This window comes from Sturnira hondurensis, unplaced genomic scaffold (genome assembly GCF_014824575.4).
Source record: "Sturnira hondurensis isolate 20B ecotype Veracruz unplaced genomic scaffold, ASM1482457v3 Scaffold0016663, whole genome shotgun sequence".
Classification (NCBI taxonomy): domain Eukaryota; kingdom Metazoa; phylum Chordata; class Mammalia; order Chiroptera; family Phyllostomidae; genus Sturnira; species Sturnira hondurensis.
In genome coordinates this window covers 6,384,613-6,402,950 of record NW_028089294.1, presented here as the reverse complement: position 1 = coordinate 6,402,950, position 18,338 = coordinate 6,384,613, and the positions used below count along the sequence as shown (strand labels likewise).

The window sequence follows — 18,338 nt, the reverse complement described above, 5'->3', positions numbered from 1 at the left end:
GTGTGACCTGCTGTCTCTCGGTTCAGGGCACGGTGGCTCGGACAGGCTTTCTTTCCAAAGCATCTGGCTCCTGCGGGGAACCAGCGGCCGTGGCTCCGTGGAACAGACCTGCCAGCGCCGGGACTGTGGTTGGGGGGTAGGGGGAGAAGTTCCAAACCAGGAGTGCGAAGCAAAGCGGCAAGTGGCCTTTCTCAGGGCTCCGGCAGGCTTCCTGGGGCACGCCGGTTTGGGAGGGTGTGTTCTCTTACCCCGGGGACTTTGGCGCTGTCTCTTCTAGGCTGTGACGCAAGAGAGGTGTAGACTGGTCGTATTTCCTCCAGTGAAACGCCTGGAGATGTCTTCTGGGCTTCCTAAAACAGCTCCTTTTAGTTTGTTTCCCTTGGTTTTTATTTAAATTCATAGGAAGACTGACACACTGATGGCAAACTTGACTTTCCTGAGGCAGTCGCTTACCCAGAGACAGCTACCTGATCAGAGAGGAACATATGTAATAAACACAACTCTCTGCGGTGGGTCAGAGGTCCCCGCTTGAGTTAGGCAGGAGATGTTGCTGACGGCGGAACCCGCTGGAGGGACATCCTTTCTGATGATACACACACCAGTCACCAGCGGGCTTGTGAAGAAGTGACTTTGTGGGCCAAAAAGTGAGGTGGCCATGCCCTCATCTTAGAATGACACAGAGTAAAACTGCAGTCATCCCCATAACTCCTTAAGGAACAGGGAGTTTCACTCACTGAAATTTCTGGTGTATTCAGGTATACTTTGGGGTTTCAAATGTTCTTGAAAAATCCCTGCTGCGGAAAGAAGAGGAGGAGCCTTGGGGACCCAGCCCGGCATGAATGCAGTGGCAGGAAAGGAGCCCCAAGGTGCAGGAGGAACTCAGATGGCCGTATTGGCTGAGCAGCAGAGGTGGGCGGTGCCTCAGCATGAAGCCCCATGGCTGGTCTGCACCCCCGCCCAGCCTGCAAAGGGTTCTCAGACCTGGAGTTTCTTGGGCTCCCAAGCCCTGAAGTTCCAAGCAGCAGAGACTGAGTGAAGAGGCTGGACTGGGCATCGGTCACAGGGAGGTCTAGCATTTGCTTTTCAAGAAAGACAAAGACAAGGGTGCTGGGTGCTTTGCTTGCCCAGGTTCCCGCATGCCCGGGCTGAAACAGCCGAGTACCGCACCCAGTCCACTCAGGCCCCCTGCGTCCCTCCCATCCGCAGTCCCAGAAGCACAGAGGCGAGGCAGGGGAGGGCAAGGCAGCACTCAGATAAGACCATTGGCCTCCTTTGCACATCTCCAAATGACGAGGGGAAAGCTGAAACTACGTCCAGGTTTTTGAATTTTTGAATCTGTAATGTACAAAAGGTGACAAGCTTCATCGGTGCCACCTTGCCACTCACAAGGAAGGTAAAAATGTTCATAGGGGCCAAGAAATAAGATTTAACATTATTGTATTTATTAGGTTCTGAAACAATACACATTCACATCCTTTTGAATACAGTACATTTGGCACAATAATGTTTACAATGAAATAACACTAATGAATGGCAAGAGATTAAAATTACATCCAGAAAGAAAAAAATGTACAAACAAAGCATCACAATACAAAAAAAAACCCCAAACAAATCCCTAAAATTGAATACATTTTCTATTTAGCCAGAATTATTTTGCACATAATTTTAAAAGAGGTAATTTTTAAGCCTTCTTTTTTATTTAAAGCAAGAATGCATTTTTCACCTTTGGAGGAAAATATGTTTCCACTTCACAAGGTTTCTCACTGCCGTAATGAGAGAACACAGGAGCACAATGATCCTTCATATATTTTTTTGGCTTTTTTTCACACTCCATTTTTTTTTTTTTTTTGAGAGAGAGGGATGGACCTGTAAGATTAGAAAGGATCAGTAGAAACGTAACAGTGTGTCCACTTCCAAACTCTTGTGAAAACTAAAATGAAACAATGACTACTCAAGGAACACACACGCTTTCTTCTACAGACTACAGGGGATTTGAATCGGCCAGTGTGAGAACTTATCAGCTCCAGCCCCAAGGAGGGAGTGTCCCAGGAAGCACGGAGCTTTGGGTGCTGACGAGGGTGACCCTAGGCCAGGCAACCTACTGGCTGATGTGCCCGGAGCTGCCGGCTGGAGTGTTATTATTTGCTTTCCCAGCCAAAATGCCAGTTGTCCTGCTGGAAGGGCCCTACCCCCACCGACGTGGGACACCACCAAGCCCTTGGACACAGCCATTTGGCGTGGCAGTCAGAGCTTGCTGGGTTGTTCTCAGTTCACCCTGGTGAAGGAAGCAGAGAAACAGAGAGAGCAGTAGTGATGCATGAGTATGACGGGCAGTCTTGTCATGCCTTCCCCCCAAATGAGATGATGCCACCAGGAAGATGTTTCTGTGCTTGTACTCAACTCCAGAAGACAGTCTCTCCCCAGGTTACCAAAGATAAATTAAATTAGTCTACTGTTCTTCAGCACTTCACTGGTATGCCGAACACGCAAACTGACGTAGCATAATATTGGAAATTATCATAAGAACAGATAATAATTACACCTGAGTTTTTAAAAAATAAAAACAAAAGAGAACTGAATGTCACCATTAGTAACACAGGCTATGGCCAGCCAGGTGCACACATGGACCCCAGCTCCCTAGGGGCTCGAGCTCATTCCTGTCCAAGATTTGACACCACCATCGAAAACATTCCTTTCTCTTCCCCGTGTCTATCAGGGCACAATAGAGCACAGGAGAGCTATATGTGAGATTTAATATAGCTTAATGTATCTTTACATCTTTTAAAACAAACCAAAAGGCAATAAAGGATACAAAGGAGCCCCCCACCTCCCGCAAAGAAACAAATACCCCTTATCTCTCGGTAACTTGAACCAATACACATTACAGAGTATTGCACCTGGACATATAGGAATCACTCTTTCATAGACTAAAGTTTTATAATATGCCTGAACATGCAGCAGTTGATACCTCTAAATTCAATGAATTAATTCCACAGGCCTTGCAGCAAACACTATATACAAAAATCTCAAATGTACAAAAGGCATAAAGCTTCATTAGTGCCACCTTGCCACTCACAAGTAGATATATTTAGGGGCAGCTGGGAAATCCACGTGCAACGGTTGGAATGGATTCCATTCCCGGCTGAAACAGTTCAGGAAAATAGATAATCCAATGACCTCCGGGGAACATGTACACAAAGCCACAGGGAACCCTTGGGAATCAAAGAATGTAACACTGTCAGCGTATCTACAGGAGGTAACATCGCATCTGTTAAATAGTGTCCACATGAGTTGCCTCTGAGTCTCTGAGTCCATCCGGCCACGCCACGCTGTCAGTTTCCATGCGAGGTGCTGCTCAGTCTCACCACACCCTCTGCGTAACCCATGTTTAACCTCATTCTGCTTGTTCCAGAGGCAGACATTTCATAGTCAACTTTACACGTTGAATGTTTAAAAACCACAACACAGTAGTACTACCATTTTGCAGAAGTGTGCAAAAAGAACACACTGCTGCAGAAAATAAATAGAGTTTATACCGGGAACTTGGGACGAAACTGGAAAGAGAATTTGGGAGCCTCCTGGCCGTCGGCGCGGTGGCCTCTGTGTCCAGCCAACCTTTAATTGTGAGGATGACCACTTGTTTCCTTTCTCTTAATCTGTCCAGGCCCCACGGGCCACTAATGCATTCGGAGCACAACCCTTGGACAAGTGGTTTCTCGTTGCATATTAGCCCTTTAATACCAACCTATTAATAATGGAATTTATATCTCTTGGCCAATTAGCAAATTCCAGGATGTATTTTTCAAATATTAATAAGAGTCTAAAGTCAAATTTGTTTTTCTACAAGGAGTGATTTCTTCCACGAGATGCATGCTTCCACGACTTCGGGATGCTCCACAGCCAAAACCAGGGCAAGCAAGAATTAGCCATTCCAGATGAGCCGACACCAGCAGCCAGCCTGTGCACTCCAGTCTCTGTCCTTCATAGGCACGCCCCGAGGGTGCCCACCCTCGTGCTGAAGAAGCACGGTCTCTTCTTCTGGACAGAAGGGCAGAGGGGTGGCAGGTGAGGGGGCTGGAGGGACGAGAAGCAAGAGTTGCTGGAACTGCACATCCAATAAGCACAGCCTGAGTCTTGCTTGCTTTTTAACTTTTCCTTCGCAGTCAAAGAACTGAAGTTGCTCCACTGCCGGGAGCCCCCGAGAAGTGGAAACAGGCTTGCCCAGACCGAACTCAGCGACACGTCCAGCTAACTGCTGACCCGACCCGATTCTGCTCCAGCAATGAGTCAAGAACCAAGAGTGCCTTCTGGTCACCAGGCAGAAGGAAGGAGGAGCTGGCCTGGGTGAGGGAACACAATAAATAGAGTGGACAGGGACGGGGGCTCCGGGGAGGAAAAGTAGTTCAAGACCCTCTGAACCTCTGGAAAACAGCCATCTTCTCAGGGCATCAGGTCTTCCCCAAAGTAGGAGAAGCCTTTGAATTCCTCCTGGTTGATCTGCTTCACAATCGCTTCATCCACAAGCGTGAGTACTGGCTCTTCCCGGGTAAAGTCTTGGTCAAAGTTATTGACGTCTCTTTTGGTTTTCTGTGAGAAGAAAAGAGAAAGCACTGACTCCAGGCTGACCTTGCTCCCCAGGCCCCCCACAGGGAGTGAGCATCGCACTGCCCAGCCTCTCGCCAAAGCAGGCCGCTAGCTACCGAGAGCAGACACAGAGCTGTTCCAATGAGGTCATGACGGATGGCCCCAGGACCAGGAGGTGATAGAGGACTTGGAGGGGAACAAATGAGCTCAGGTGAGAAGGAGGAAGGGGTGAGAGGTATGATGGAAAAGCAGGGAAGTGGGATTCCCACAGATTGTGTGTGCGGTGTGTGGGCATGTTTGGGAGACTGGGGCGCAGGCCTCCCATCTCACGCTCCCCCTTCCAGCATCTGCCCTGAGCCTCTGGCTCCATCCAGATCTCCCTCCCTGTGACCCAGGGAACAGAGTCACGTCCCCCCTCCCAGCAAGTCTCCAGCGCCCTTTCTCCCCTGCAGGTAGACCCCGTAACCTTGCCGCGCCTGCACCATCTGACACCCCCCACCCCCTGCGGTAGGCAAACAGGTAGGGGGTGGGGATGTCTTCTGGAAAACCTGCCTTGATCTCCATCTGCTCTCACCATGAACCTGATTTTGTGCCCCCACATTATTTCTATTATTACACTCAACACTCTAGTTTGTGGTGAATTGTTTATGCTCTTCTCTCGGCCGAGAGCTCCTTAAAAGCAGGGACCTTATTCAACCTTGGGTTCCCAGCCATGAACGTGCACTGAGTAACTGAACAAACCCACCCCTGACGGCCTGCTCAGAAGGACCCATCCCCACCTGGAGGTTCAAGTTCCCAAAGTAGGGCTTATGGCAATTGAACAAACCCTGGCTTGGGGAGAAAGTCAGGACGCGTAAGCCCTGCAGGGGCTCACGGTCGAGTTCGGAGTCAGTGTTCCTATCTGGAACAGTCTGCCACGGTTAGAAAAACTGGCACGGAGAAGTGGGGGCGTAGCTGAGGCTTGAAGACTGAGTTACAATCGTGTTGGTAGAGACGGGAGGAAGGCACTTGTCAGGAAGAAGGATGGGCCAAGGGCAGGGGCAGGAACACGAAAGGCGAATACACAGGGCGATGGGATCGCTGAGCTGCTGGGGCAGAGTCCAGTGGGAAGATGGCAGGAGGTCGGGATGGAGTCCGACTGCAGAGGCCTTCGGGGCCTGGTCCCCTGTCCCCCACGGTACACAGCCCAGCGCTGAGGAGCTTGAAAGGCCTCTGGCAATACTTTCTCAGACACAATTTAACTGGTGTTCCCCAGGGTTAGTGACCTGGATGGTGGGATAAGTCTTGTGGAAAGATCAGCATTATTATTTGTGGGAGCAATAATATTAGCAGATGCCATGTTCTGTGGAAGCCAGTAACCTAAAAGGTATTAATAAGGAGTCCATGAAAAAAGCGGTTTTGAGATGAAGCCTTTATTCTGTACCCTGCTCTTGCCCATTTGCCATGCTCCTTGGCCACGTACGGGCTCTGAGACGTCCCAGAGTCAAGAAACCCAGCTGACATTTTCAGGCCAGCCTTCCTCAAACTTGGCATAATATCTTTGTCCTGAATAGTTTATTAATATTTCTCCCTGAAGCAGAGTTCTGCAGAACCTGGTCTGGGGTGTTCGCTGTTTACAAAGCACCTTCGCATTCATTTGCTCATTTGATCCTTGGAGCAGGTTAGTATCAGCCTGAGTGCACAGGTGAAGAAATGTGATTCACAGGTTTGCTGAGTTGCCAGAGTCCCCGACCAGGTAAGGGCAGAGCCAGCCTCAAATCCAGGCCCCCAAAGGATGCCTGCCATGGGGTGGAATGTCTGGGAGGCTGGACACTGGGGAAGTGGGAAGACAGCAAGGGGCAAATTCAATCAGATGTTTAGGTGAGGCCATGAGGCTGCAATGAAGCCAGGAAGGCTTGTCAGGAGGCCGGCATGGTGGCACAGGGGTGTGGAGCGAGGAGAGGGGGCTCCACAGGGACTGGGCGAGCTCAGCAGGGGGTCTGTTTTCAAACTGCCCCAGCCCTGAAATCAGAGTCAGATGCACAGCACGGAGCAGGGATGAGATCATCTCCCCAAACCCGTCGGTGCGGCTCGGCCTCTTCTCCCTGGGCTCGAGCTGCACAGCAGGTAGGTCTCAGAGACCTTGGGAGGGAGACAGAACGGAGAGGCAGAAAGCCCGAGGGATGGAAACAGGCCCTGCAGCTGAGGGAAGTACGTGCTGCCCTTGAACCGGGAAAGCCTCGTGCTTCGTCATCTCCAGCAGAAGGCCTGGCCCCTGGCATGCGGGCTATCTGTTTTCCATCTCGACCGTGCACGAAGCCAGAGGAAAACGGGGGACCTGCATTGGAGACTGACTTCAAGGAAGAACATCAAGGCCCGTCCCCACAGTGAGGCACGTCAGTCTGTGGAAGGCCAGCGCCTGGGGAAAGGTGTGCTGACGCCTCGCCTGCAGATCTCTATCGAAGGAGGGCGGTGCACTAAGATTGCGGAGACCTTACAGAGTGTGGGTCTGCAAAGATGAGTGAAATGAGTCTCGAAGGAGGATCTGGGTGGGGAGAAGATGGCAGTGACTTGGGGGGTACTGGGGATCATCCCAGGTGACCATGGGACATTCTCAGTGAGGGCAGGAGGGCAGGGGGGACTTGGCGGGTCAGAGGGCCAGGAGCTGGTGAAGAAGAGGAACCATGGAACAGGGCAGGAGGAACACTCAACACAGCATCACCAAGGGCGGGCCCTGCCCAGGTCCCCTGTGCTTTTCAGGGTAGGGCCACCCCTTTGCTGGCCAGCTCTTACTGGCTAGTGAGGGGCGAGGGAGGGGGATGTTGGTTGTGCACAGAGAACCCTGGGGACCTGTCAGGGCTCTGGTGTTGGCTCTGCCTGATCATCGACTGGTTTGTGCTTCACCTCTCAGTCACTGGTGTCTGCTGGACCTGGGAACTGGTTTGTTTCCTGAGCATGGTGCCAGGCCTAGACCCCACACTGTGTGCAAGCCTCACAGCTTGCCAATTAGGTACCGGGAATGGGGCTCGGGCAACCGAGCTGGGAACATCCTTCCCCGAGGACCTCTAGCTCCCTGGCGGGCTGGCTTGGGGAGCCATCTAGCTCAATTCTGGGCTTTGCAGGCATCTCAGATCATCTGAGGTATATGAGTGAGTATGCCATTCCTTAACAGCTCTGCAGGAAAACATACCTGGCTCGCCCAGCCCCTTGTGCAACTGCCCAGGCCCTGTTTCCCTGGACGTCTTAGGTGCATGTCAGTTACTCACTTCGAGTTCAAACAGCCAGCACCGCCACTGTGTGCAATGCCTGATAGTTAACCATGGAGACTTGGGAAGTTTTCCAAAGCAATTATCTCTGGGAAATACCACTGCCTCTTGGTAGCGTGTAGGCAGCATGACATCCTCACGTTTGGGGAGGACTGTGACCGACTTTATTCTTTGAAAAGCTGCTGCCTCCCTCACAGGCATGAGCTGACTCCAAGGTTCCAATGGACAAATTCCCAGAGACAGCCTGGTTCACCTAGCTCCCTGGTAACCCCAGACGCCTCCCATGTCTAAGGCAGACTCAGCCTACACTGCAGCCTGAGAGGTGACACTAGGACACTTGTAACAACCCTCCAGCTCTTCAGATGTTATCTCCTCCCTGAGGCACTCCCCGTCCCTGGGCACACACCAGGGAGGGGGCTGAGCTGCCCAGAGGAGGTGAAAGAGCACTGGCTGACCTCTCAGCCCGTACTGTCCCTTCCTGGTTAGATGGCGTCACTCTTTGAGCCTTGGTCTTTTCATCTGTACAAGGCAGGTAGCAAGAGGGGCCTAAATGAGATGCCAAACATTAGGTGCCTCAGTGCCCCCTGACCCCACGGCAGGTGCCCCGTAAGTGTGAGTTCCTACTCTACCTCCGAGTCATATTGTTTGTGCACCACACACAGCTTGGCAGTGTTACCCAGCGCAGTCCATGTGCTCAGCCCAAGATGGCCATGAGCTTCTTGGAGGTGGGGGCTGGGTCTTACACTCCTCTGCACGCTTCCAAATCCTGAGCTAGTGCTGAGCTGGGGCCTGCCTGGACATTCGAGTGCTTCCCCCAGGGACTGAGTTTCCAGGGAAAAGCCCAGGTTCTTACGCACATTTCTAAGGCCCTTCAGCATCTTGTCCTGCCTGCCTACCTGGCTTCCTCTCCCACAAAGTTCCCTGGACTCGTGGGCTTGCTCCTGCCTCCAAGCTTCTGCACAGTGAGTCCTCTGCCTGGAACAACCCTCTTCCCTCCTTATTACAGAGTGGACTTCACTCACCTTTGTGTCTCAACTTAGAGGCCCTTCCTTGTCCCTGGAGGCCTCCTGTGGACACCAATAATGGCTCCTAACCCTTAGCACAGCACTCAGCACCCTGGATTCCCTTCCCTTCTCAACTAATCTGTGAGCAACTTGGGGACAGGGACCGGGCTGAACTCACACTTCCACTTCCAGCCTAGTGCAATGTCTGGCACTTAGTGAGTGCTCAGTAAATGTCTACTAAAACATATGAATGAATGCACCGCTCTTGCTGCTGCTTCATCTAGAGCCAGCGATGTGATCTACGTTCAGAACTGGTGGCAGCTGACCTGCCAGAGGGGCTTCCACTTGGGGAAGAACGGGTGGAGCGAGGAGAAGGCTGAGGTCTGATCCTCGAAGGGCTGGGAGGAGCAGGCTGGGCTACTGGGGTTTCTTCCCCTGACAGCAGGCGCCCTGGGCACTCAGGCTCCCTGACGGCTGCTGGTACAAGATAGAGACGGGTTCAGCCAGGGTTTGGGGAAACTGCACCAAGACAGATGGCTGAAGGGGAGTTGAGGGACCTGGTGGGTATGTCCCTAATCCTCGAGCTTGGGGTTAAGGCAGAAATGACATTCCTACTCGCTTTGGCATCCCTGCAGAGATGAGGTCTTGGCGGTGAGAGGTCTAGGGGTGACCTCGGTGAAAGGACACGCTGCTGGAGTCTGCAGTGGGGGAGCGGAGTAGAACTCGTGGAAACCGAGTTACAGGCACTCTAGGTCCTTTTGAAAAACTGCATCTGAGAAGCAAAGCCTTGAGCTCATCTCATAAATCTCTCTGAGGCCAGCGGGCACTGGGGGCTCAGCTGGGCGTGGCAGTGTTGGGAGCCCGGCATGTGCTCCCTCTGTGGCTGGTGTAATTCTCTGCCAGCATTCACCGTGCTGAAGCCAGAAACGCGCGCTTTCAGAGGAGACAGCGATGCCTGCTTCCGTCTCCACTTGATCACTGGGAGAGCAACAGATGACTGTTCCGAAGCATCGAGAAAACTCTCTGATCTTATGGGCTTGGGCATGGGGCTGGCTTTCATGTGGCCACCTGGGGGGTCCCTGCCCACCTCTTCACCCAGGCATGGCATGACAGCAAGCACCTACATAGTGTGGCCCCAAGCCAGGGGTACCCTGCCCAGAACTGTGACTGTCTCCACAGGGTCTCAAAGTGTGAGCTTTCCTTGACGTTGCCCGTCCGGTTCCAACTCCCTCTCACGTCCCCCCTGATGCCAGCCTTGCTCCCACCTCGCTCTCTTCCCAGCCCTTATGGCACTTCCTGGGCCATGCACTTGGCCCCCTCTAGCATCTCATGTGTCCTGAGAGCGTCTCGCACAGCAGACATGCACCATTCATTCCTCAAAAATAACTGTATTCACTGGGACAGTCAAGCTCAAAACTGCCCCTAGCTCTGAAATGTCGACAGTCGTATCTAAGCTTGACTTTCTTTTTAAAATACTCTAGAAGAAAAGGCAAGAATGTCAACAATCAGGACACTTGCGCAACATCGGTGACCTAAAACTTGGCCACACCGTGTCTTGACGGGCTGAAGGCTGGGTTGGAACCCAGTTATAAGGTAACTACCATTTACCTGGACATTTCTCTAAACACAATCCTCCACTGCCACCCACTTTTAATTTTGTTCACCAGGAGCTGGGCATACGTGGGGCTTTCTTGGTAGGAGGGAGGGCAAAGCGTAGTGCTCATCTGGCCTGGGCGCCCAGGCGGCCTCTCAGGGCACCTGCCGTGCCCGGTGCTCTCCAGGGCTCCCTGCCGTGTTTCACCCATCGCCTTCTTAGAATGTGGCGGCCGGGGCTGGCCGATCGACTGTCGACTCTGGTCTGAGCCATGCTGCATTCTGTGCCATGACCTCTACTTGGTGGAAACCCTCAAATTAAACTGATAGCTAAGATAGTACCAAAGTATTATCCTTCCTTAAGTAGCTGTCAGAAATTGCAGTTTGACCAATCCCATTTAGCCTTGTTACAGGTCCGACTATGTCCCCCAAACAGATATGTTGGAACCCTGACTCCCAGGACCACAGAAAGTAACCTTAATTGGAGACGAGTCTTTGCAGATGTAATCCAATTAAGATGAAGTCACTGGGGTGGGCCCTAACCCAGTGTGACCAGTGTCCTTATAAGACGGGGAAACTTGGACACAGAGACAGTCACACTCAGGGCAGAGGCCATGTGAGAGCCATAGACAGGGCGACACTGTCACAGGACAAGGGACATCTGGGGCTTCTAGGAGCTGAAAGGAGAAACAGGATCCTTCCCCTGCAGGTCTCAGAGGGCGCCAGACCCCGCTGACACCTCGAGGTGAGCCTTCTAGCCTCTGGAAGTGGGAGGCCACACACTCCTGTTACTCTCACCCCCCCCAGCTGGCCCTCATCGTGGTGGCCCGAGGAAGCTAATACTCCTGGCTTCCGAAACCGACTTATCGAACCCTGGTGTAATCCTTTATATTTGACCTTGATTCCTTCTTATGTTGGCATTTATTTCTAGCCTGTCAAGATCACCATAAATAAAGATTCTATGACTTTCCTCTCTGAATCTCAGTTTATGTACCAAAAGGCGGGAAAATAAATATACCTAGACTGCTGAGGGCTATTATGAGAGTCTCTCAGTAAGGCTCACTTGAACTCTGAAGTACTATGCAAATGTCGTTATAATTTGGTTGTCCTCTTCTCTGCTGTATCCTGCAGCTTTCGGTCATCCTGAAATGTCACTGGCATGCTTCCCATTTCTCTTTCAAGACGCATATCCAAACAGGGCGTGAGACAGGGTCCGGCTCGGGACCCTTCCCAGGGCCCTTCCCCAGCCGTGGTCACTTTGTCCACCTCGTTCAGGAGGATGACATCAGGGCCTCACGTCAGCTCTCCTACGTTTTAAACGCAGCCTGGCTGAACGGGCCACACAACTCTCCCGTGTGTGACCTCTGCTGTATTTGGTAGAGTTCCTTGCAGGGGAGGAGAAAATCAAGACCCCTTTGCTTTTTAAGCACCAAAAATCAGCTTCGTGGCATTTAAAAACGGGAAGCCACTTGATTCTTGGATACTCCCAGTCCAAAGTAGCATTGGTGGCCTCTGTCGATGGCCTTCGGAGATGAAGAGCCACTGAGCCCCAGGAGGTGGCCTGAACGCCCCACCCCTCCAGACTGGCCTGCTGCCTCCGTCCACACCACTCCCGTGGGAAAGCTGCTTTGCTCCTGAGGCGGTCAGTGTACAGAAAAATACTATAAATACGAACCAAGTCCCTCCGACCACCAAGCATTCTGAACAGACAACCACACCTGGATTCCGTCCAATCAGCTGTTTGAGGGAATTCAATCATTTCCCCTCTTTCCTCGTCCCCTCTTTATTGCTGGGCTATAAAAACCACATTTCTACAACTTCTGTTTGAACAGTTACTTTGGAGACTTTTATTAGCTAACACTAACCTCCCCGCCATCATACGCAGCAAATACTCCAGCGATTGTGGAGCTCAGTGGGCTACTAGGAGTCCTGTGAATCAGCCGTCTATAGGGGTGTGGGGCCGGCCCTCGGACCTGCGTTACAGCAGAGAGCAGGATCACTGGCAGCAAGAAGTTGTTACCCAACTTCGAACACGTGTCATGATGCTTTTTAAACAGAACTTCAGGGCAACGGCCCAAAAACTGTTCAGAAGGCAGAGCCAGTTTGGAAACCTACAGGACTTGAAAGGAGAACCCAAGACACACCTCTCTGGACCCTGCTCCCACAGGGACAGGGACCACCGTCCCTGTTGTCCCTGGCGGACCTTGGCACAGCGGGAGCTCATCAAGGTGATTTTCAAAGCCACTCCTACCTCTAACTTCCACGGCTCAGTCACTTTAAGTGATTAATGCTTTAAATCCCTTAGAGTGATTTAAAATGCTTAAAGCATTTTAAGCAAGCCTTCTTCACCTGGCTGGCTACCAGCTCCTAAAGCAGAGGCAGTGCGTTTTCCGTGAAGGGCCAGATGGTCAGTATCCCGGGCTCTGTGGGCCACAGGGTCTCTGTCGCAACCACCCCACTCTGCGGCTGTGGCACGAAGGCAGCGGCAGACAGGACGGAAGTCAGGGAGCGTGGCTGTGCTCCGGCAGCACGTACTGGACGGGCACCGACTTTCCCACTTGCTCTCGTATTCACATGCCACCCAAGGATCTCTTCAACCATTTGAGAAAAATGCAAAAACCCTTCTTGGTTTGAGCGCTGCACAAAAAATGACAGCGGGCTGGTCGAGCCCGAAGGCCGGGGTTCGCCAACCCCCACCCTAGGTAATGGGCCTTGGGCTTCCTGGAACCTAGTACAATCCAGCCCAGTGTGCTGCGCCTCTGGGGGAATTTTGGATTTTCCTGGAGAGAGTTTGCTGTATCAGATTCTCAGAGGGCTGGGGTGGGGAGTGACCTCACTGCTAAGTTAGGAGCCACGGATTTAAAAGTTTCCCGTCCAATAAAGCCTGAATTCCTCAGTGCCACGGTAACTGTCTCTGAGGATTCACTTGGAGGGCAAAGCCCCGAGAGGTGTTTCCAGGACCTGAGATGCCCTCTTCTGCTGAAACCCCTCCGACCACGGGGCGGGGGCGGGGGCGGGGGCATGGGCAGCCCCGGGCATTCCCTGCGGCCACTGGTTACTCAGTTAGCAGGAAGGCTGAGGGTCCCTCTGGAATGGCCCGGTGAAGTCGCTCAGATGCAGGCTCTGTACGGAAGACTCTTTCCAGGAGGATCTTTTAAGACCAGCTGAAGCCATTTATCTCAAGGCTTTAGCTGCACAGACACAGTATTTCTCCACTCCTTTCAGAGAAGGAGGTCTTTCTGGGTATTTCTGAAGTGCTGATAATGCCTGCCTTCTCAAACCCTCCCCGGCCTGCCCAGGTCCACACCTATGGGACTCTGAAATAAGGTAACAGAAGTATGGAGCATACATCCCAGCCAAGAGTCCTTCTGGGTCCCACGGTTCTGGATGAGTGCTCATCACCTGGACAGTGAACCTCTGGCCCCTGACGCTATTCAGCGGGGAACTTAGAAATGGCCTGGGGGTATCTCTAAGTGCCCCATGAATCTTGGCTCCCTCATAAGGCAGTGGTGTCTCGGGGTTAGTCACGCCTGCTGCGTATTCCCTTGCTAGTAGTGTCCAAGCCACAGCCGGTCCTCGCCAGTTCCCAGTTAATCACACGGACCCTGCTGGTCCCCAGAGGATGGCAGGGAGCAACAGCTTTTCTCACACAGGTGACCACCACCCTCCAAGACCAGAAGCGAGCGCAGAGGAGGGTCCATTTCCCCCTCACATGCAGCAAGGGAGCCCTGACACCATTCCTGAGGCCGCTAACAAGGGGGGTCTCCTGCCGCTAGGAGGGGCAGGAAGGCCCCTTCCTGGGGACCACCCCCCAGCCAGGCTGGCCCCCTCCTGCAGCTCCGTTGCCCTGTGCTGCTCACTTTTGGCGCTCCTTGTAACTGGAACTAAATAATGACTCGCTCAGTAACTGTTTTGTCTGCCAGGCTGGGCCCTCCTTCGGCCGGGTGTCTGTTTTGGATCTCTAGCGCCAGCACAGTGCCTGGCGCAGCCTCCATTTCTTCCTGTGGAAAATGTAAGAAGGCTCCCAGATGGAGATGTCTCCTAAGTGCTTTACCTGCCCGCCTCATTTAACCTCGCACACCACCCTCCCGGGAGACCACAGCCCCAGCTACTGAGATCAGTAAACAGCCTCCCCAAGGTGCATGGCAGCCAGAGGTAGAGACAGGAATGAAACAAGCTTGTTCTGACCCTGAAGCCCTTGTCCCCGGCACGTGCCATCCCGCTTCCTGCCATGAGGTGTCCATGCACTCACGTTGAAGCCCTTGTCCCCGGCACGTGCCATCCCGCTTCCTGCCATGAGGTGTCCATGCACTCACGTGCACAGAGGGCTGGATGGCTGCTGCCAGTGGGGCTGTGGCTGTGTGACAAAGGCATAAACAAGCAACTGCCTCCTGCCCTGTGCCCCTTGATGTACATGGGGCTGCCATTCCCACACCTTTTGGGGTCATTTCTTAGACACTGGGGTGAAGAAAGGCATCACCCTCCTAAATTTTTCATTATAGGCAACAGTAAGAAATACACTTCATATATGACCTAGCACACAGCACCTCCTTGTACCACCCCAAAGGAAGATTCAGCAAGCTACGCACTGCCTTTATGTGATGTATTCTTTGTTCTAGTCTAATATTCTATCCCACTCCACCCCACCCCATCCTATCTCACCCCATCCCACCCTTCATTACAAGATTTTTTGCACCTGGCCTACTAAATTGATTTTACAGCCCACTGTTGGATAGACCACAAAGGAGGGTGAAGGGGCACCCAGTTGTAGAGCCTTGAATAGAAAGTGTTGAAAACCCAGTGGATTCCCAGGAAGAAAAAACCTGAGGAGGAGACAGTGCCCCGCCTGCCGTGGCTCACCTGAGGCCCGAGCTCCTGCGCCAGGCTGCACTGCGAGCTGGCCCTGCACGGGAGACGTGCTGCGGCAGGACCCGTGCTGGGTGCTGCAGCTGAAAGTGGGGAGGCCCACGGGGGCAACCCTGGCCCCGCTCTGCTCCTAACCATGGGGCCCTTTCTCATTTATCATCTACTTTTTAAAGCAGCGTCTTTACTGACAGCTGTTGGGTCAGCTTTCCAGGGATAACTATTGGTACCCCCCTAAAAAAGCTTTCTCATCTGGTTCTGGCAAAAGCCCTGTTGTTCCACTCACTGATCTATTCCCTCCTTATTTATGAAAATGTTCTAGATAGAGATCTGTTCTTTTGGCCTGGGACTCATTATTGCTCTGCCTACTGGCTTTGAAACAGGAACTGTAAACACTCTAGTGTATGCCTCTCAGGTCAAGATGGGGTGACCCCCCCTCCTTTTACCATTCAGCAATGTCAGGATCCCTAATGCAGGGTCTCATCATCCCCAAATTCCCAGGCACACACTGGAATCGGTCTGGGGCCATAACAGGTGAGAAGAGAATTTAGAGACAGGGCAAATAGAGACACATTCTCTGGAAAAAAACCGGTAGATCTACACAATTCATCGCTCCCACAAACACGGACTGAATTCCTACTATGTGCCAGGAGCTGTTGCTGAGTGAGGATGCAGCTCTGACTATAACAGATAAAAAGCCCTCCCCGCAATCGATTAACCAGGTCCTGCTGACTGAGGTGGTGACGGACACCTGGGGATTCTTATTTTGGTACATACTTGAATTTTCCATAATAACAAATTAAAAACACAGATCTCAAATCTGAAGCACACGATGCCACATGAAAGTAGCCTGGCACAAAAGACTGCACAGGATGTGGCTCCATGGATGTGAAACTCTAGGAGAGATGAACCTACGGTGGTGACAGAGAGCAGATGAGACACTGCCTGAGGCAAAGGGCCATTGGGAACCATGTGGGGGCTAGAGGCATCCTGTCTATCCACTGCTCAACACGTTGCACTGCACACCTGAAACCAGTGGGTTTTACTCTGTGTGAATTCTATTATAGCAATGTTGACTTTAAAAATCCTCAACCCGTGTCCCCACGGAGCACGTTTAAATGGAGTGGCTGTGGCTGGAAGATATCTCGGGGACTGTGCGTGGTCTCATTGGCAGGAAGTGAGCGGAGAAGTTCAGTGACTCACTCAGGGTGTCACAGGTTCTAACGGCAGGATGAGCACCCGGCTCCGTCCACCATTTTCCTCTGAGCTCACTGCCTGTGATGCAGGTCAGGGCTAAATCCTGGAACCCCACGTTTCTGGGTCACTATTCTGAAGCAGTAGGTGGAACACCCGACCCCAGGTATATGCGCATGCGCAGCCCAAATCTGCCGTGCTCTCCAGGAAGACCTCCAGTTAACGCTGAACCAGCTGAGAGGCCACCAGCTGTGGGCAGAGGAGCGAGTCTGCCTGAGGCCCTGAGTCGAGGTCTGGTTTATTTTGTAAGTCATATTTCCAGTCAATAAGCTTACTCTGGCTTATCATCTCATGTTTCTACTTAAGGCAAGAAACATATTTCCCTGTCTTGGCCGTTCTCTACCCTTCTCCACACCTAGCTGGGCTCACGAACCTGAAATACTCCATTTACATCCAGGCGCTGCACTCCAAGGAAACCCCTCTGGGGCCAGGCTAGATCCCAAAAAGGACCAGCCAGAATAACATGGAGGGTTGGTGGCTGCGGGCTCATGGGTCAGGTCTTCTCCCCTTGGAGAGACTGAGGTTGATGTGGAAACTTACTGCATCTTCACAAGCCTACTGCGTGTCTGTCAAATCCCAGAATTCCAAAATGACATCTGAGTGTCAAGTTTAGGCCAAATCCAATTGTTACCACCTACTACCCCAGCACTCACAATGGGGAGTCCACAGGGCACCGATCTCCCCACATGCAAAACTGAGTTTCCAAGAGCGTCTTCCCTCCATGACAGATGCAGCCCTGGAGAATCGGGGTCCTGCACCTGAAGGCTGGTGTGGGTGGGGGAACCCCATCAGCTCGCAAAGTGTCCCTGGTGCTTCAGCCTTTGAAGAACGGAATCTGGCTTTGAGGAGACAAGCCCGAGCCCCATCCATGGGGAGGTTTAATGTTCTTCCTGCTTTTACTTTGATGCGCGTTACTCAGCCTCTGACCACTGCCCCGCCGCCTCTGGCCGCCCAGCCACCCTTTGGCTTTCTCTGCAGAAATGGGCAGGAGGGCACTGGTCAAGTGGCCCCTCCTGGACAGGACCTCCTGCAGGACCGCAGGTGGGAAGAGGCTCCAGTGACACACAGAGGCCCTGCTTCCCAGCCTGTGTGGGGGTGGCCTCTTCTTTATGCTATCCCTTCCCCTCTGTCCTCTACCGAGCTGCAAAACTCCCCTCCCAAAGTCAAGTCCTGGGCTTTACCCTATTGTCTAGTATTCCTATTATAGCATCTCGTCCTGCCACCTACACTCCTCATGGTGGTGATATTAAGGTGACGACAGGGGATTCCTGTCCTCCTATGTCAACCTCCCTCTCTGGGGCTTCACAGAGAGCACAAAGTACATGCTCAATAAAAACCCATCAAAAAGAGCTGATCCGAATCCTGCCTTTCTGTCTCCCAAGCCTCTGCCCAGGTAGTCCTCCCTTCCGAACCCTCCCTGGATTCCCCTGCCAAGACCCAGCTAGTGCAGCGAACCTCTCCCGACTGCCCCTGCTCTCCCTTTCATCCCTTGGGCACGGCCCAGGAGGTCTCATGTGCCCAGGGAGGTGCCACCTCAAGTGGCAGTGGAGCAGGGAAGAGATTAAATTCAGTCGCACTAGTCTGATGAACCCATGAAGGCAAATCCCAACCTAACAGCTATTAAGTCATAAATGAACCCTTCAGGGCTTATAGAAATGCCCAGCCCAGGGCTCAAAGCCTTACCCCCCAGCCCCTCCGCACGATGAGGGGAGAGGAGAACTAAAGTGCAGGTGGCTCCTCTCCCCAGGCGGCAGGAAGGCTGCTGCAAAAAGAATTCTCAGGTGAAGAAATCTCT

The 18,338-nt window shown here is 52.5% G+C and overlaps 1 protein-coding gene across 2 annotated transcripts in view; it reads right to left on the bottom strand.

Moving 5' to 3' along the window:
- Positions 1 to 1,420: 1,420 nt before the first annotated feature.
- The window catches only part of PRKCE (protein kinase C epsilon), a 477,122-nt gene continuing 460,204 nt past the window's right edge, over positions 1,421 to 18,338 (bottom strand). For both annotated transcript variants that reach the window (XM_037066522.1, XM_037066523.1), the window contains exon 15: positions 1,421 to 4,587. In XM_037066522.1, the coding sequence (XP_036922417.1) occupies positions 4,441 to 4,587 (147 nt within the window). In that variant the 3' untranslated portion in view covers positions 1,421 to 4,440. The remainder of the gene's footprint in view (positions 4,588 to 18,338) is intronic.